The 19204-nt window shown below is 32.9% G+C and overlaps 1 protein-coding gene across 1 annotated transcript in view; it reads right to left on the bottom strand.

The window, feature by feature from the left end:
* UBA6 (ubiquitin like modifier activating enzyme 6) overlaps nt 1–19204 on the bottom strand; it is an 84635-nt gene that overhangs the window by 34202 nt on the left and 31229 nt on the right. The window contains exons 7-15 of the mRNA XM_021702236.1: nt 17259–17339; nt 14102–14224; nt 12139–12262; nt 10144–10247; nt 8846–8908; nt 7980–8056; nt 7328–7394; nt 2155–2298; nt 736–803 (exon numbers count right to left, since the gene is read on the bottom strand). Of these exons, the coding sequence (XP_021557911.1) occupies nt 736–803; nt 2155–2298; nt 7328–7394; nt 7980–8056; nt 8846–8908; nt 10144–10247; nt 12139–12262; nt 14102–14224; nt 17259–17339 (851 nt within the window). The remainder of the gene's footprint in view (nt 1–735; nt 804–2154; nt 2299–7327; nt 7395–7979; nt 8057–8845; nt 8909–10143; nt 10248–12138; nt 12263–14101; nt 14225–17258; nt 17340–19204) is intronic.

The raw sequence follows: 19204 nt of genomic DNA, 5'->3' as shown, positions 1-19204 counted from the left end.
GACACTTAACTGACCACACAACCCAGGTGTCCCAGGTAGGGATTTTTAATAAAGGTTCCTAGAGAAGTCTATGGGCTTTGGAGTTGTTAATACACCTAAATTAAAGGCAGAACTTTGGGTTATGTGAATTTTGGAGAGAATGAATCCATAAGCTTTTATCACATTCTCAGAGATTTGTGATTCAAAAAGATGAAGAATGACTGATACAAATAAAAGTTGCAGATAGCAATTGTTTTCGTCTAAATTCAGAATGGTATTTTGAATGCTATTTTCATGGCATACACTTCAAAATTTTACATTCATTATTTATAAAGTGGTAAAGATACTGCATTATTCTGACACTTAAAATAACCTCTAAGTAGAGAAAAAAATGACTGTAGAAGTCTACAAGTTATGAGAAAATACATCTAAAACAAATGCATATTCAAGAAAATATTCTTGGGGCGCCTGGGTGGCTCAGTCGTTAAGCGTCTGCCTTCGGCTCAGGTCATGATCTCAGGGTCCTAGGATCGAGCCCCACATCGGGCTCCCTGCTCCGCAGGAGGCCTGCTTCTCCCTCTCCCACTCCCCCTGCTTGTGTTCCCTCTCTCCCTGTGTCTCTCTCTGTCAAATAAATAAATAAAATCTTTAAAAATAAAAAAAAAAAAAAAAAGAAAAAAAGAAAATATTCTTTTAACCTAGTTGCCTCTTACAAACACTCAACTAAGAAAAAAGCAAGAAAAATTTCAGAATTACCGTGGGAGAAATTGTTCACGTTCAGGTTTGTCTAGAGATTCGACAATATCTGCTGCTTCAATGTATAACTTTAAAGTAGAAGATAAAAACACAATTTACTATGTATAAACATTAAATTGCTAAAAAAAAGTAGTTTTTCTCTACTGTAGTTATTTAATAATCATTAAGGAAAACAATGATAAAAATGCCAATCCTGAGTAAAATACATTAAAAAAAATCATTTCTTTTTATACAATATACATACCTATATTACTTCATTAAAACAAATGATTAAACCTGAAGGAACTGTTAAAAAGATATAATTTGATTCATGTCACTTACCTATCTTAAAAATGGTATATTCTAATTTTAACAAACAAAAGGAAATTTCACCTCCAAATTTATTTATAATTACATAAAAACTCTGGGAGCCCCATTCAATTTCAGCTACATTTGAATAAGTAATCTGACTACTTTTAGATCAGAAAGTACCTACTGTTTTATTTTCCAGCTTGGGTATATTATGTCATTTATAATTACATATACCACAGAGGAAATGATTTAGGAAGTCACAATTTTAGCATTTAAAAAAATATCAAGTTAAAGTTTATTAAAAAAAGAATTCACTCTCATTTTCATTTAAGTTACTTATGTGGCTAAATTTGAATATAACTAAATGGTTGTTTATTTAATTATAACAACACAGAATCTATATTAATAACACTTAACTTATATTCCCCATACTGTTAACAGCTGTATCTAAACCAGACATTTACAACTGAACTTGTACTCTGTGTTAAAATAAATCAAGTAATTCAGCAGCAAAATAGCATTATGTGGGTATTTTTTAAAACATAAAAAAAGATAAATGTTATATTCAAAATGTTAAAGTGTTTTCAAAAAGGAAAGGGCCCGAAGAGTATCGTTTGATACCCTCTGCCAATTATTCCTTTTGGTAACAGAAAGGATTTTTTTATTCCTTCTTGAGATGTTTTACCCTATATATATATATATATATATACCCTTACACCACTCCCATGCTTTTACCGTTAGTTTAAACCTAGGAAGGGATTCTGAAGATTCTTGATGCCCAAAGATTCAATGGAACTGTTTAAAAGTCCTGAGAGCCCATGAATGCTAAGCTAATAGTACTAGAAACTAAGTATAAGGGTAGAAAATTCATTCCTTCACTCTCACAAATGAGGGAAATACATCCTAGAATGCAACTTTGGGTTATATTCCAATAGCTTCAACCAATGATCTTGTCAGTTTCAATTAGAGAATTAAATTTTGGTGGCATATCACATCTAACTCATGCATCAAAAAATATTTTAAGGTTGCTTTTATAATATATTAATATGATAATTCATAACAAACACTCACTGTATGGGTGGGAAATTCAACATTAAGTATAAAAAAATATTAAAATACAGAACTAACCCACTGGCACAATGGAGAAAACTTCCCTGTCACGGCTTTCAGTACTTCTTGGCTGGCAACACCTCCTACTGCGGCAGCAAGTGGGGGTAAAAAACCTTGAGCAGTCCAAGAGAGCCAATGCACAATGTCAGCATTTACTTCTGGCTGAAACACAAGCCACGAAAGACAATAATCAATAGCTTTTACAAAGACACTCAAAATTTCAATGGCTTAGTGTGAGAATTATTAAATTACTGTAGCTTACCTTCTAAAAAAGCTACTCAATTACCCTACTAAATAGATTTTAAGTCCTAAAAAAGTTCCAATCTCATAATAAAAGATCCAAATGCATGTTAGTTACCATAAGCAGTATTTCTCTATACCAGTAACTGCCCATTTTTGCTTTCTGAATCTTTATGTTACACTAGGGCAAGATTTAAGATTAACTGGAATATCTACCATTTACAGTTTTTGTTAAAGACCAGATAGTTTTGTGATGTCAGTCAATATTTATAAACAACCAGAATTTTTTAAAAAGTGTTTTAATGAAAACTATGGGAAAATAAATAAATGAAAATAAAGATAAATTGATCCATAAAAAATGATAAGGAGTTATCAGTTTGTGCTTGAAGTGGTAAATAAAAAGTAAAAGGGTCAAAAATAATGAGGCAATACACTGTTAGAAAAAAAATTGAGAGTAATGGCAATTTTTCATACTAATTTAAGAACCAATCACCATGAAGTTCTCATTATCATACTTAAAAACTGAAATGGTGTTTCTTGAAATAAGACTTTTTTATTAGTATTTTTAAGGAAATATTGGAGAATTGGATTCTGGAGCTATTAGCACAATTCTTATTTGTCAGAAAGATCTCTTCATGAGCTCTGGCTTCTCTTTCTCTTCCTGTTCTTTCAACACCAGTAACCTTAATCTTAATAAAAATTTTTTTTAACGATTTTTTATTTATTTGACAGAGAAAGACACAGCGAGAGAGGGAACACAAGCAGGGGGAGAGGGAGAAGCAGGCTCCCCGCAGAGCAGGGAGCCCGATGTGGGGCTTGATCCCAGGACCCTGGGATCATGACCTTAGCCGAAGGCAGACGCTTAACGACTGAGCCACCCAGGTGCCCCACCCGTAACCTTAATCTTAACGATAAGATTCAAATAGAGCTCAAGTGATTTGAAATCCTATGTAAAATAACACTACATGTGCATTTTGTGATACAAAAAGAGGTTACTATCTACTTACTATTCCACCCACTCCATTTCACTGTTCTAGATTTCATTTTTCAACTACTTAGCACTAAACTCAACTCAGATTATGATTTCATTTAAGCTGTGCCATTTCTGAAGGCAGAGATACTGATGGTAGTGATAATATTAAAAACAAAAATGAGAATGTGAATAGAAGCAGGTAATTTGAGTACCTACTGTGAGTTTATATTAAATTCACATGTAATTTGCAAAATAATCCTAGGAAATATAATTTTTTTCATACAAATGAGAAAGGTGAAACTTTGAAAAAGGAATTTACTTAAGATTTTATAGCTAATAAAATGGAATCTGAACCCCAAAAGTCCAACTGACCATTAGGTTACACTATCTCCCAAGATTCTATTATTTTTTAATTAACAAATAGCCAAATCTGGGCAATATTTGGTTGCCTTAGGATAATGACAACAGCCTAAACCTGAATTTCCCCACACAATCTCTAAAAATAGGTATATATCCACATTATCCACAAGAAGAGAAATAAACCAGTGGCAGAGTTTCAGTATTACTAAGAAACAGAACATTATGAACCTCAAATTACCTGTAAATAGAAAAATAAGTTCTAACCTCCAAGAAAACCACTTCTGGACATCATACTGTTGCAAGGCTGCACAAAGAGCAGGAAGTGTGTAACCACAGAAAACAGAATGAAAGGCCTACTGGCAAATCATTCTAAGAAAACAGAAAGCCCCATACTAAGTGCAAAAAATACTGAAAATGTATGAAATCTAGCAGATCTCAGCACTGACTATGGTGAAAGAATTTATCTGGAAGAGAATGATATAAATAGAAAGAGGGAGACATCCTTTGACACAGAAGGCTAAAACAAGAAATAAGAGAGGAAGTTAAGGATTTGGCAGAAATCAAAGAGTCCCACAAGACACCAACAGCTATCCTCCAAAAAAAAAAAACACAAATAAAACCAAAAACCCCCAAACCCCAAAAAACCATCCATTAAAGAAACCCCAGTATCCTAAGAGAATAGGGGTTTTAGAAGTAGTAATCTGAAAAAGCATGCAAAACCCTTACTCTGAACCAAAAATATGCAGAAAAACCAATTTACTATACCAAAGTTATGAAAGAAGGAAGCAGAAAATTAGAATCAAAACATTTCAGCTCCTGAAAATTTCTCCTCCAAACTAATCACAAGGCAGAGGAAATTTGATTGAGTGAATTATATATCCTTAACGAACATTTGGGAGATGTGGGAAAACAAACACACAAAAAAACCTCACCTTGAGTTGGAAATTTAATAACTAAGTACCAAAATAATCCATTCCACCAGCAAACACTCCCCCCCCCACCGCCAAAAGGGGAAGAAATAAATAAAATCTGAATCTATGTATCAAAAATCTCATAGTATACCTGGGAAAATGGACTGAATGATCAATTCTGAGATATAACCAGGTAAAATTATTGTACTTTACAGATGAAAAAATATACAAAGTCCCAAGGCAAAAAGACCAGACTACTTATAAGAATAAGAAAATTAAGGTGGCATCATATTTTTCAACAAATTTCTCAAATACAAAGCAAGATACCACTGAAGAAAGTAAGGCCTATAATTTTATATTCAGCCAAGTTGTCTTTCAAGCATGGAGGCTACCGAAAATATTTAAAACATGTAAGAACTCAGAAAAAAAAAATAATTTTGAGCTCTAAGAAACAGAGACCAAACTTGATTTCAAGACTTACCATACAGCTATAGTAATCAAGACAGGATGGTACTAGCAAAAGGACAGAAACAACCAATAGAAGATATAACACTGAGTTCAGAAGTAGCCTTACACATACGTGTTCAATAAATTACTGACAATGAATACCCAGAATATTGAATAAGGAAAGAATTATCGTTTCAACAAACAGGCTAGAATTATTGGATGTTCATATACAAAAAAAAATCAACCTTAATCTATGCCTGGCAAGGTATAAAAAAATCAACTCATAAAAAAAAATAAACTCACAAAACTGTACCCAATGAATTCAAAATGTAAGTTATGTACACTTGACCTATACTTGGCATGTATACAAAAATGAACTCACAAAACTATAAAAATTCTCAAAGAAAACACAGGACAAAAGTTGTGACCTTGGATTTAAAGAGGTACAACCACATACAAAAAAATTGAAACTCTGAAGTTTATCAAAATTAAAAACTTCTCTTTAAAAGACACGGTAATAAAATGAGAAGACAACCCACGGACTGGACGAGAATATTTGTAAAACAGGTATCCCATAAAGGACTGATACCCAGAATATATAAAGAACTCTCTCAATCAATGAGAAAACAACCTACCTAATTAAAAAACAGACAAAGATTTGAAAGGACAGTTTATCAAAGAAGAGACAGGAATGACAAATAAGCACATGAAAAGATACAAAATTCTATAGTCATCAATGAAATGCAAATTTAAACCAAAACAAGATACCAATACACACACTTTAAAATGGCTCAAATCAAAAAATAGATAATACACCATTATGGAAAGAATACAGAGCAATTCAAACTCTCATACATTTCTGGTGGAAATGCAAAAATGGTACAGCTACTCCGCAAAAACAATTTGGCAGTTTCTTATAAAATTAAACAGATACCTATCATTTGACTCTGTAATACACTACTAGGTGTTTACCCATGAGAAATGAAAACATATGTCCACATCAAAATCCGTATGGAGGTGTGTAGGAGCTTTATTCATAATTGCTCATATTGGAAACCCAAATGTCCACCAACTGCTATAGGGAAAAACAAATTGTGGTATACCTATACGATGGAATACTACTCAACAATAAATACAAATGAAAATGCAACAACATGGATGAAATTCAAATTCATTACATTTAGTAAAAGAATCCGGACTCAAAAGGCTACATATTGCATGATTCCATTTACATGACATTCTAAGGAAAAGGCAAAACTATACTGGTTGCTTGGATTGGTTGGGGGAGAGGGAGATGACTATATAGAGGCATGAGGGAATTTTTTGGCATTATGAAAATGTTTTATCTCTTGATGATGGTGGTGGATACATGACTGTACACTTTGACTTAATTGTGTACAGTTTAATTGTATACAGAATTTTGTGTACTGTATTATCTAAAAAGGGTGAAATTTTCTTTATCTAAGTTTCATCTCAATAAACCTGATGAATCCTTAATCATATCCTTCCTTTTAATCACAATCTTCATCAGTCTATTTGTAGCTTTTCACACTTTTCTGTAACCACTAAATATGCATAAAAGGCCTTTAACTTGTGGTTAATGACTCACTGTTTTCAGTACATTATTTCCTTCTTTGTTTAATCACGTAAAATATGAGATCATTTTCTACTTAACCACTAATGTTAAGACTTTTCATTTCCTCCTGCTTTTTATAGTATAATAACGAAAACAATAAAATTTTCAACTAATTGCACAAACGCTGCTATTTTGGTATCTGCTAAAATAAAACTATTGGCCAGCAGGCACTGGCATCGTAACATGAAAAGCCATTTTCTGGGTGAAATGTCCAAACATGATATGCAAAATGCAATTAAGAGATATGAATAAATAATGGATAAAAGATGATTTATAGGAAAGCTTAACTTTATACAGTGAGTTTCAGTCGGTTAACAGAGTAAATCAGAAGAGATAATATTAATACTAAAAATATAGCAGCAACAGCAAATAGTAATTACTATATGCCACATACTCTTCTAAGTACTTCACAAAATTAAATCACTTAGTGTTCATAATAACCTCTGAGGTAGGTTAACCCTATTTTATAGATTTAAAAATTAAAGCAGAACAAATTCAAGTAACATGCCTACTGTCACAGAGTCAATAAGCAGCAAAGCTGGGATCTGAAAGTTAAGAGAATATTAATATACAGAATGTTTATATGTTACACCTTTTTTGATGGCCATAACTTTGAATATTCACCTTCTCTTTCAAGGTTTCACTTATAGACGTTGCTAGTTTCAAGAGCTCTTCTGAATCTTGTTGGCACCTAGGATTCAAAATGAAGCACCCCAATTTCAATTTTCTCAAGTGCTATAAACAGTAAGTCATATTCAAAACTAAAATTTAAGAAATATGTAAGAAAAAAAGTGGAATTTTGCCAGCAGGTAGCATGAAGTGCTTCCCTGACTTGAAGGTAACTGATTCATAAATACATTAATTAAAAATCATGTTTACCTAAGGATGGTATATAAATAGGATTTAGTTTTAAATTGACAAGGCAAAAACTTTTTGCAACAATACCTCTGACTTAATAGGCTAGAAAGGCAAAAATTACATAGTGGACTCATAATTCAATAATTCTCAGATTTTTTTGTTTCAGGAAGTTGTAGCTTTTGAAGACTTCAAAATGGGAAAATTCTTATTTAGCTTAATTCCATTTTTATAAATTGTTATGTCCACTTCCACCAGAACAAAGAACAGAAGGTTATAATAAATGTTTATATAGTTCGGTGTATCTAGTAGTGTTGCAACTATAAGGGGCTTTAGTTACTTTTTAAGTTTTTTAAACTATCATTTCCAAAATACTGCTTTTATAGTAAGGAAAAAAGTTATTTCAAACAAAAAACATTACCCAATATTTGGCTTGCGACTACAGTTCTCTTGAAACTGGTCCAAGGCAAGCATTGCTGTGTGAATCTGTAAAGGTGCCTATTTAGAACATTAAAAATTGGTCAACAGTTATTGAGAGTATAATACGTGCTAGACAGGCACTGTGCTAACACTTCATAAATATTATTTCTTACAATAAATTAATTACCTTAATACTACTATTATCTCTAATTAACAGATAAGGAAGCTGAAGCTTAGAGAAGTTAAACAGCTTGACATCAAGGCCATGAAGCTATATTTAAGCAACAGATCCAAGTGTCAATCCCAGGTAGTATAACCAGTTTTTAGTACATTATCCATATGAAAGAGTAATTATCAACTAAACAACAACAACAAAAACCATCTGTACAAGATCAGTATCACCTAATCCTTTTTCCTGATCAACATTTACAATTTGGAAACTGTTAATATGTCTTTCCTTATCACAAATACATTCACTGCTACAAAATTATATTCAGGGATTTAAAAGAACAGAATAAATGCTTCCAAGGTTTTTAGGAAGAAACATGTATCATATAAAACTCTACATGGTTCAGAAATCTTTTAGTAAGATCATCTGCATAAATTATTGAAATCATTTTTTTAACTGCCAAAGCTAGCATATCATGAAAGTAAAACATTTTCCATTATTTTTAATATTTTTCCATGGTATAAATTCCTGTTTTCAATTCTTGGGAGTTAACCCTAGATATGTGAATCCAACCTTTATTAAAAAAACCTGACAGAAAGGTATATACATGGTTACCCTACTTTAACTTTATAATGTCTCTTACCAATTCCCACCCCCCACTCTGCTGCCTCTTTCAAACCTACAAAGCGTTTATTTACCTCAGGTTTACTAAAATCTGCAATAAGGCATTTTGGATGTTTTATCTGAGTCTCCAATGGTTCCTTAAAAAAAACAAAAACTATTACTTCAGAGCAAGTAAGTGATTACTTAACAAAATATATAGAGCACTAAAAAGGAATGCATCTCTCCCAAAGGTCTGAAATAAATATGGATGGTTGGGCTAATATGGTTTAATTGAAATATAAAAGAGCTACTATTCCCCACTGTCCCTTGTTTTAATTGCTACACATCATTTTTTAAATGTTAAATGCAATGAGACAACCTGCTGTACATACTATATTTGGGAAGAACTGGTGAAAACACCTGTATACTTGAAAAAATCTGTTTAATCAAAAAGCTACCATATTTTTTTTATATCAAATTATCAAGATTAGCTGTTAGCCTGACAAGACCTGAATAAATACTCAAAAGCTGAAATTATCTGTGTGGAGCAAAGAACACACGAAGGCCAAAAAACCCAGCCAACCAACCAACCATCCCCCAAAACACCCACCCAATCTGAAATTTACTTGGGGCATAAACCTGGGGCATAATTAAAAACTGGGGACAGTGGCAAGAGGAAATAATGCAGGGGCAGATTTGATGAACTGTATTTTAAGCTGTTGTTTTGTTCAAACTTTGGTTTGGACTAAGCCTTGTAGAGGACCATGGTTAATAATTGTTCTGGAAAAGAAGAGGCAATCAAGTTAAACCTTGAGAACTTGCAAGAAAAGATAGAGATGTAGTAGACAGCTTATAATGAGAAGTGGCCTGTGGATTTAAGCTGCAAGAGACTCCTTAGTTCCTTGGTACACAGGCTCCCTGCTGAGCAAGGAGCCCAGTGTGGGACTCCATCCCAGGACCCTGGGATCATGACCTGAGCAGAAGGTAGACACTTAACCGACTGAGCCACTGAGGTGTCCCTACTATATTCTCTTTATTTAGATATTTACATTTTCCTTTCAATGCCAGGTTATAGGACTTACTTTACATTTCCAACATATACACTCTTTCTTGAAATTAAAATTTAAAAACCTGAACTGACAAGTATGACAAATAAAATATTCCTGTTACTTTAAAAATGTAAATAAGTGAGTTTAATTGAAATATAAATCTTGATATCCAGTTTATTTCCTTAAATTGATCTCATTTCCCTCAAAGTGGGTACAAATTAAAAACCAAAAATCTGTTCAGCTCCTAAATTAACCATCCGGTTAACATTTTATTACTTTTTTCTCTTCTGCCATTTTTCTTCTGCAAAGAAATATATTTAAAGCAAAAAAAAAAAAATACTTACAAAGCAAAATGTTTTAGAAGTCTTAACTTGGACAGCTATGCCTCCATGTAAATAAGGTTCCAGTTCTGTAGTATCACCAATGCTAAAAGAAAATGGTGATACCACTAAAAGAAAAATAAGAAAACCATTATATACTGATATAGGTATTCAAATTTGAAGATTTATCATGATAAAGATGTTAATTTTTCCTAATTTATAAAGTTAGAGGATCCCATTATAAATCTTTTTTGTAGGAGGCAGAAAGTGTGGAAAACGAGACAGGCTATTTTTCCAGTGTGAACTTAAGGACTTAAAAATAACTAAGAAAACTCAGAGGGGGAAAATAGTAATGAGGGGTGCTTATCACTAGATATTAAAATATTTTATAAAACATCAATCACTAATATATATATATTTTTAAAGATTTTATTTATTTATTTGACAGAGAGAGAGAGACAGCGAGAGAGGGAACACAAGCAGGGGGAGTGGGAGAGGGAGAAGCAGGCTTCCCGCCGAGCAGGGAGCCCGATGCGGGGCTCGATCCCAGGACCCTGGGACCATGACCTGAGCTGAAGGCAGACGCTTAACGACAGCCACCCAGGTGCCCCATCACTAATATTGATAACTAATTATATATAAGTAATACTAACATATAGTGTGGTACTTGCTAATTAGTAGATAGGCAGACAAATGGAACATTTTATACGTAAGCCTCAAGATTCTGAACCATCACAATCCTCCATTGTATAGACCCCAAAATAACAATAACCCTAAATGATTAGTTGAGTCAATTTTTGCAAAAGCAGATAAAAATTCTTTAATATCAATGATCTAATCTGTATTTTACATATCTGGATATAGTCTGGGAAACAAAATCCAGTAATTTTGTTAGCAAAGATGCTTAACTAATTGTAGATCCAAAATTGTTTTAGTATAAAGAGTTCATAATAGGGACTAATTTTTTCTCTCCTAAGGATCCATTTTGCAGTCATTACAAGAAAAAAGTAATCCATTTACCAGTCTATACAGTAATTACATAATTAGACTTTCAAATGTCCTAAAGATAAACCTGAATCGTTTTTAGCTAACAGGTGTAAACATGCCATCTTTGAGTTACAAGATGTCTGGCAATGTCTTTAACTCTTTTAAACATGGCTGGAAGAAAATCACAAACTATGCAAAAATTCACTAAAAATTCACTATCTTCAACTTCAAACTGGCACTAAATGAAGCTTGATAATCTTTCTATTTTTAAAAATATTTACTCTCCTCAAATCTCTGACCTTGGCACCTTTCCTCTCCTTGGGACAATGATCTCATCTTAGTCTATTAAAAAAAACCCGAATTTCTTCAACTTTTTGCCAACAAACCCACAAACTTGCCTGCAATAACATCCATTCATTCTTTTTACCCATCCAAGCCACTGAACAAAAACATGTCTCCACTTGTATAGTTCATTGCCACCTTACTCGACGAGCCTAAGCTGTCTGCATTATCTTCTCTCCAAAACCTCCCTTTCTTGCCCTCCCTAAATGAATAAATAAGTTCCCCATGTTGGAATCTTTGCTTACTTACTATATGAGATTATGAAATTTCCTCTTAAATACCTTAAGACTTTTGCTATCTCAACTCCCACTGCCAGCACTGCCATATTATATTTTTTAGTCCCTTGAACTGTTCTTTTATTATATGTCTTTGCATAGAATATTCTTTTCACCACCTTCCTAAGTCAATGCAATCTTAATTTTTTAATCAAGATACTCTGTCCCCACTGCTGCTGTACCAAGACTGGGTAGATTTCTTTGTTACATTTAGAGTTCCCAGAATGCCTGTACTCTCTTTATACCATCACTGCTTAATGCAAACATCTCCTCATTTGGATTGAATGTTTTGAGGCCAAGAACTAGATCATGTTTGTCTGAGTTAATGCTGTGTTCTCAACACTGAGTAGACTGAGTTATTTAAGTGCTGAATAACAAGTAAGTAGAAATGAATTAATAAAACACATGAACTTACCAGTTATTTGTTGTGTAGATCCATTTAAGCCTGTCATTCCATTAACTTCTCGAAATGTTAAAAACTGCCCAGTCTCAAGCTTGTGAGGATGATTTTCAAGGCAGGTGACAATGCCAGGATTAGCCTAAAGACAAGTTCATGTATACCTTTTTTGTACAAATTTCAAATCTCACACAAAAGGGACCATGCTATCATAAAATTCTCAAAACAATCAAAATACTAAGACACTTAGTAAAGATACTTAATAAAAGCAAGCCTTTTAAGAATTATCGCAAAGTAATGATCATCTTATTTTATTATGAATGTTTAAAATATAATTTTTATATTTTGGGGAGATAGAGATTCTACATGGGAGTTCAAATATTTCACAGATAAAAAGATTTTTGTGACTTCTAAAAGACATTCAAAGTCATCAAATTTAAATTTTAAAGTCATGTTACAAAAAAATCTGTGCAAAAAAAGATGAGTCTAACTTTGAAGATCAAAGAAATACAAGAAAGAAGGATAGAAATTTAAAGCCAGGAAACTGGTAGTTTAAAGCCTCCCCAACACTTAAAGGAAAAAAATATCATGTAGCCCAGCTTACCAGGATAAAAATAGTAAGAAATTGGCTTATCTTACCAAACAGGATGGATGAAATAGGTCAAAGGCCCAGAAATTTCCTAGCTACATGTAATCCAACACACTTCTTGAGTAAGGTAATAATAATTTAATCTACATAAAACCTAAAGAATTGTCATTCTGTCTTTCATAATTGTGAGGATTCCAAAAAGTCTCCTGTGGCTTAGTAATTTGGAAAAGAACAAAACTATGATCACAAACATGTAGATAAAACTAACCTCATGTGGGTTTACTAATGTCTCAAGAAGAATAAAATTCATAAGGATTTTATTTAAAAAGAGGAATAATTTGCACATAAGATAAATGGGAACATTTATGGTATTTTATAATTCTTTATGGATAACCTTCATACTTTGTGCACTATTCAATAAAAGAAAATACCAATGCAATACAAGAATCCATACTATACCCTGGAGCCTATTCTAACTGTATGATATTCTCAGGGACAAAACTAAAAACAAGTACAAAGGTTAAAGGCTGAATAAAAAAATCATTCTGTAAGTAGAGAGAAAGAGAATGATTTTTTTAGCATTTTTCTTAAAAAGGGGTGTAAAGGCAACATTACACTGGGTTAAAAATCAAGCATAAAGATAGAAGCACATACACTATTAGGTCAAAGTATATTATTTCCTTACATTTGGCTTCTTTTGAGCTTTAATGTAAATTGATTAGAAAGAATGCAAATAAATGTAATGATTTAGACTAAAAAACCAGTAGCAGAAATTGACCATGATGATTTCTCCAATTCTTTTAGGGAATAAAAAACTTAAGCTTATATGAAGAGAATGTGGTTAGAAAGTTCATACTTTTTGATCTTAAGGGTAATTAATTCTTACACGTTTTTCCTCCTCCAAATGATGTTTTAGAAATATAACAAATTTTAGAAAAGCTTTTGTCTATAATGACTTAAGCATGCATCCTCCTGCAGTCAAGTGTTGGGCCAGTTGACTCATGACATACTTAGTACATCTACGATCTGACACAATAAACACAGTTCAGCAAACACTGAATCACACTTCATGTCCACAGGAGCACAACACTGAACAAAATTAAAATTAAAATTTATGACATAAGTAAATGTTGATCTATCTATTATTAATGTTAGAAGGAATCCAGATACTCTTGTAATATCCTAACTTAAATTTAGTTTTAATATAATACAATCAAGAAATTAACACAATATTCCCTCATGAATTACCTTAAAATATCATAAAACAAATGAAAAATATTGCATATTACAATATTTTGCTAATATCACCTTTTAAAAAATTGTATTCACATCAACCTTAAAAAATCAATCATATAAATATACAATAATATATGTATATATATACAATCATACTTGTGTTATATTTGAAATGAAAATTTCTTTTGGCTCTTCTCCTGTTGTATCTGAAACTTCAAATTCATCACCGAAATCACAAAACAACCGTGACCAAATTCCATGTATATCTGCACTGATGAACTGTGAAATGATAAAAAACAAGTTCAAGCTTATCTATTTACATAAAGAGAAAACCTCCACTTCTACTATTTTAAGCCCCTTCAATGACAACTTTATTTATAATTAAGATTATCCAAAAAACCCCACAAAAAAACAAAACAAAAACAAACAAAAGATTATCCTTTGCGATATAAAGTGAGTCACAAATAAAATACATTATTTGTCTGTAAATTGGATCAGGAATCAAGGATACTGGCATTTGGGACTGGATATCTAAGTGTTATTACACAATTAGAAGATGCAGCACATCATCATAATACATTCTCTCATTTTTAAATAACAAGAATTCTTTCCTTGCCCTAAAAATCAAGCAAAGTATTTAAGAAATGGTTATTTTGGTTTAATGGTTTTAGCAGTAAATTTTTACTTTTCATTTGAGAAAATAAAAAGAGGGTCCATTCACCAAAAGTAGAGTTAATGGAAAATAGAACAGAGCTAAAAGCTGAAAATGGAGGCAATAAACAGAAAAGGACTGAGGAACTGACAGTATACATCAAAGTCAAGAGAGGTAAAAATCAGATTCTTAAACACAATCGTTAATCATCGCTTTATTAAAAGTGATTTTTATATACAGACACTCCATTCTAAAAATCTGTAAAGAAACTTTTTTTGTGTTCAAAGTTATTTTTAGAGTTAAAAATAATAAAGAAAAATTCTTATTCTGTAACACGTATGATCCTGTATAAAGTGATTTTTTTTTTTTAACAAAAACTAAAGTCTATTCATATTTGGACATAAAAATGTAGCCCATTAAAGTAATTTATACCACTTTGACATAAAGTAGTGAAAGAGCTAATAGAAGACTACCTCCTACTGGATCATGTACTGCCTGTACTATCAAAATAGGTACACAAAGCATTTTTTATGAAACAAAACTGAGCAGAAATTTAGAAACTTTTTAACTTTAAAAGCTGCAAACTTGAGGACAATTTCTTTTCAAAACAACTTTCAAGTAGGACTATGTATATCAATTACATAAACAAAGATTTTAGTTCATAACTCAGTGTAATTATTTTGTAAAACTTCTGTGCCCTGTCTTAAGTTTACTCACTATCCTATGTTTTATTCATCTGTTTAATTTGAATTGTGAACCACAGCACAAATGTTGCACAGAACGTAAATCTGTTATGTAAACAGCACAATCCAAAAATTTTTAGCACATCTATTTAATAGAGTATGATTGTTGGCTTAGTGCCTACCTCAAAGGAACAAATAGTTTTTTCCTTTTTCCAAAGGAACATATATAACCCCACAAAGGAGGTAGAGCTAGTAATATGTATGTAACTGCACAGGATAAATTACGATTTTTCCAATCTAAACCTATTTCCAGTCTTTCCAACGTCACCATGACTCAATTACTCCAGAAAAATCTAGATGTCATTCTTGATCATTCTTTCCTTCACAACTCATATTCATCCATTCTCATACTTCAAATTCAATGATTTCTTAAAATCTCTATTTCTACCTCTCTTGAATAAGGCACCAGCATCTCTCACTAGGCTACTAGTTGCCTCTACTCTACTCTTATAATTCAACGGCTCTCTTTTCTCTTTGATTTTGTGATTCCTTCATGTTCTTAAGAATTATTGAGGACTGGGCGCCTGGGTGGCTCAGTTGGTTAAGCGACTGCCTTCACCTCAGGTCACGATCCCAGGGTCCTGGGATCGAGTCCCGCATCGGGCTCCCTGCTCTGCGGGGAGCCTGCTTCTCCCTCTCCCACTCCCCCTGCTTGTGTTCCCTCTCTCGCTGTGTCTCTCTCTGTCAAATAAATAAATAAAATCTTTAAAAAAAAAAAAAAGAATTATTGAGGACTGAAAGAGCTTTTATTTATTTGGGTTATAACTACTGATATTTGCTGTGTTAGAGATTAAAACTGAGAAACATTTAAAACACAAGAATACACACACATTCCATTAGCAGTCAAAGCAATAGTATCACTACACATCATCTAGACTTTGGAAATTCCACTGTACCCCGTAGGAGAATCAGAGTGAAAAAGCAAATAATATTTTAGTAATATTATGAAAATAGTTTGACTTTGCAGACCCCATGAAAAGATCTCAAGAATTTTTAGTATCCTTGGACCATACTTTGAAAACTACTGCTCTAGACTATTTTCCATACAGCATATCCAAAGTGATCTTTTAAAAACATAAATCAGGCCAAAATCATGGGCTTAAAACTCAGCTATCCTCAAAGTTATATAAGCTATATAAGTACCTCTAAAGTACTTCTCTGAACCTAATCCTCTGGTAACTTGTATTCATACTACTCTCCTCTTTACCCAAACTCCATTTTGGTCTTGCTTGCTTCTTGCTGTTCCTTAAACACACCAAGCAAATTTTAACACTTACAAGTCTTTATACTTGCTGTTCTTCATGCTTTGAATGCTCTTTCCCACATTTTCCATAGCTGGCTCTTTATCATTATTCAGGGTTCAATTCAAATGTCATCTCCTCAGAGAGGAGTTCCCTGACCTTCAATTTAAGAGAAGCAGCACTGGTCCCCATCCCAACATCATGCAGACATTATACTCTACTCTTTACCTAGCTTTTTTATTATGTATCTTCCTTACTGAATGATAATCTTCTAGAGTAGGAAAATTTGTATGTCCTATTCACGTATTCTTAGTGCCTACAACTGTATCTGTAGCAGATGCTCAATGAATATTTCTTACAAGAACCAATAAATCTCCTGAAAACCACCATTACGCCATACTTAAAGTTAGATGATGAATTCAATATTTACTATCCTTTCCATTCCTAACCTTAACTCTTCCTTAGTTTTGGCAATTTGCTATAAGGCAAATTTAGATCTTGGTTTTAAAAATAGGAAATGAATATGATGCCAAAATTAAAGAGGAAAATATAACTGATTGTCCTCATTTTTGTAAAAAAAAAAAAAAATTCTTATATAACCCACTGAAAAGCTACAAATTCTAACAGTGAAAGTGTTCTTTCTTTAACTACATGTCATTATTAAATGATACTATTACCTTAATTGGAGGGCAATGAGAATGGCAAAAGTTATTGATCTTCTTCTGCAACGGAAGTTTGATCTCAGTCAATACTACACACTGTTAAGAAGAATATAAGAAATTAAATACTAGAAAATAAACAATTAGTTTGGAAAAATACACTTCTAAATCAGAAGCATTTTAGTTTGCATTATGCTAAAAACACATTACTTTTCTTATTAAAAAATACTATTCAATTGTACTCCATCCTAAGGTTAAAACCTGCAGAATTATGGGATAGCAAAAATAAAAATAACATATTTCATATTACATTAGTTGGCTTAGCTTGCTTTTACTTCATATATTCAACAGATTCACAATACAACAACTTTTGCTTTATGACAGTATCATTAGTGAAACCACCAAGTTGTTATTTTAAAATAGCAAATTATAATGGTCAGTGCTTACCTTTTTATCATCACCCTGTGAGATAATGAGAGCTTTTATAATCAGATCTTATCTTAAATAACTTATAAAGGTCAAAAACTTTCCTAAGATTATTCATCTATCAAGTGGCAAAAGCAGAACTAGACTCTCAATCCAGACTTTTTCTTGCTGCTAGTTCCCATGAATTGGATAACTCACTTTCACTACAAATATCCAGGTGTGGATTTATTCTTATTTATCTAACTCAGAATACGGTGTGCTTCCTGTAGGGAGATATTTCTCCTCCATGGGTCTCTTACTTTTTGTACATGTCTCAAGTGGGTCTGCCATGAATCCAAGGCTCTTGACCATTCTTGGGCCATTTCTCAGGATTATATTTGCTTTGTGCAAGCTTTGTGCTTTGTGTGAGGTACTGATTTCCTCTGGAACAAAGAGCAAGCCTGTTTGTTGCTTGCTATGAAACAGCAGGTTTCCCAAGCTCAGTGTTCCTCTTCTCAAAAGGAACCCATTATATGTGCAGACATCCACTGAGTCCTCTGCACTAGACTAGTGGGTTTGGGGGGAAGGCAAGAGGAAATGAGGCAAATATAATATTCATACTTCTTTTTTTTTTTCCCTAAGTAGGCTCCACGTCCAGTGTGGAGCCTAACGTGGGGCCTGAATTCACGACCCTGAGATCAAGAACTGAGCTGAAATCAAATCAGACACTTAACTGACTGAACCATTCAGGTGCCTCATAATACTCATACTTCTTACCATGCTCTGAGTAATAAAGTCCTGAGTCTCTGACCCAGGAATCTCATGTTTTCTGCCAGCAACCAATAATAGTAACAGGCTAACTTACTAAATTTGTAAACAGAATAAAATCAAATCTTAGACTCATCATTCACTGAATCTAATTTGTGTTTCATCAATGCTGGAAAATTCTCAGCCAAAATTTTTTCGAATATTGCTCTTTTCTAATACTCTCCTTCTGGAAATCTAATCTCATGAACTGAACCTTTTCATTCAAGCTCTCATTTCTTTTCTTTTTTTTTTTTTAAAGATTTTTATTTGAGGGAGAGTGTACATGCGCATGAGCGGGGGGGAGGGGCAGAGGGAGAGAGAGAGAAGCAGACCCCCTGTTGAGCAGAGCCTGATGTGGGGGTTCAGGTCCTGGGATCATGACCTGAGCCGAAGGCAGACGCTTAACCGACTGAGCCACCCAAGTGCCCCAAGCTCTCATTTCTTTTAACTTCTCTTTCATACTTATTCTAATTTCTATGGGCTATAGTCTCAGTAATCTCCTCAGCTCTTTCAATTCTCTAATTCTTACTCCATTTGTATCTATCCACTGTTTAATCTACCCAGTGAGTTTTAATTTTTAAGACTATATTTTCATTTCTAAATGTTCTACTGGTTCTTTATCACATCTGCCTGAGTGTTTTTAATAAGGACTTATTTCCATATTATATACTTAATTCCTTCTTTTAAGATTCAGTCAATTTGAACACCTATATTTTTAAGACCCTATCCAATTATTCTATTATCTGAAATTC

The sequence above is a fragment of the Neomonachus schauinslandi genome, chromosome 2, assembly GCF_002201575.2.
Source record: "Neomonachus schauinslandi chromosome 2, ASM220157v2, whole genome shotgun sequence".
Classification (NCBI taxonomy): Eukaryota; Metazoa; Chordata; class Mammalia; order Carnivora; family Phocidae; genus Neomonachus; species Neomonachus schauinslandi.
The sequence above is the reverse complement of the archived record's forward strand: the minus strand, read 5'-3'. Positions and strand labels throughout refer to the sequence as shown.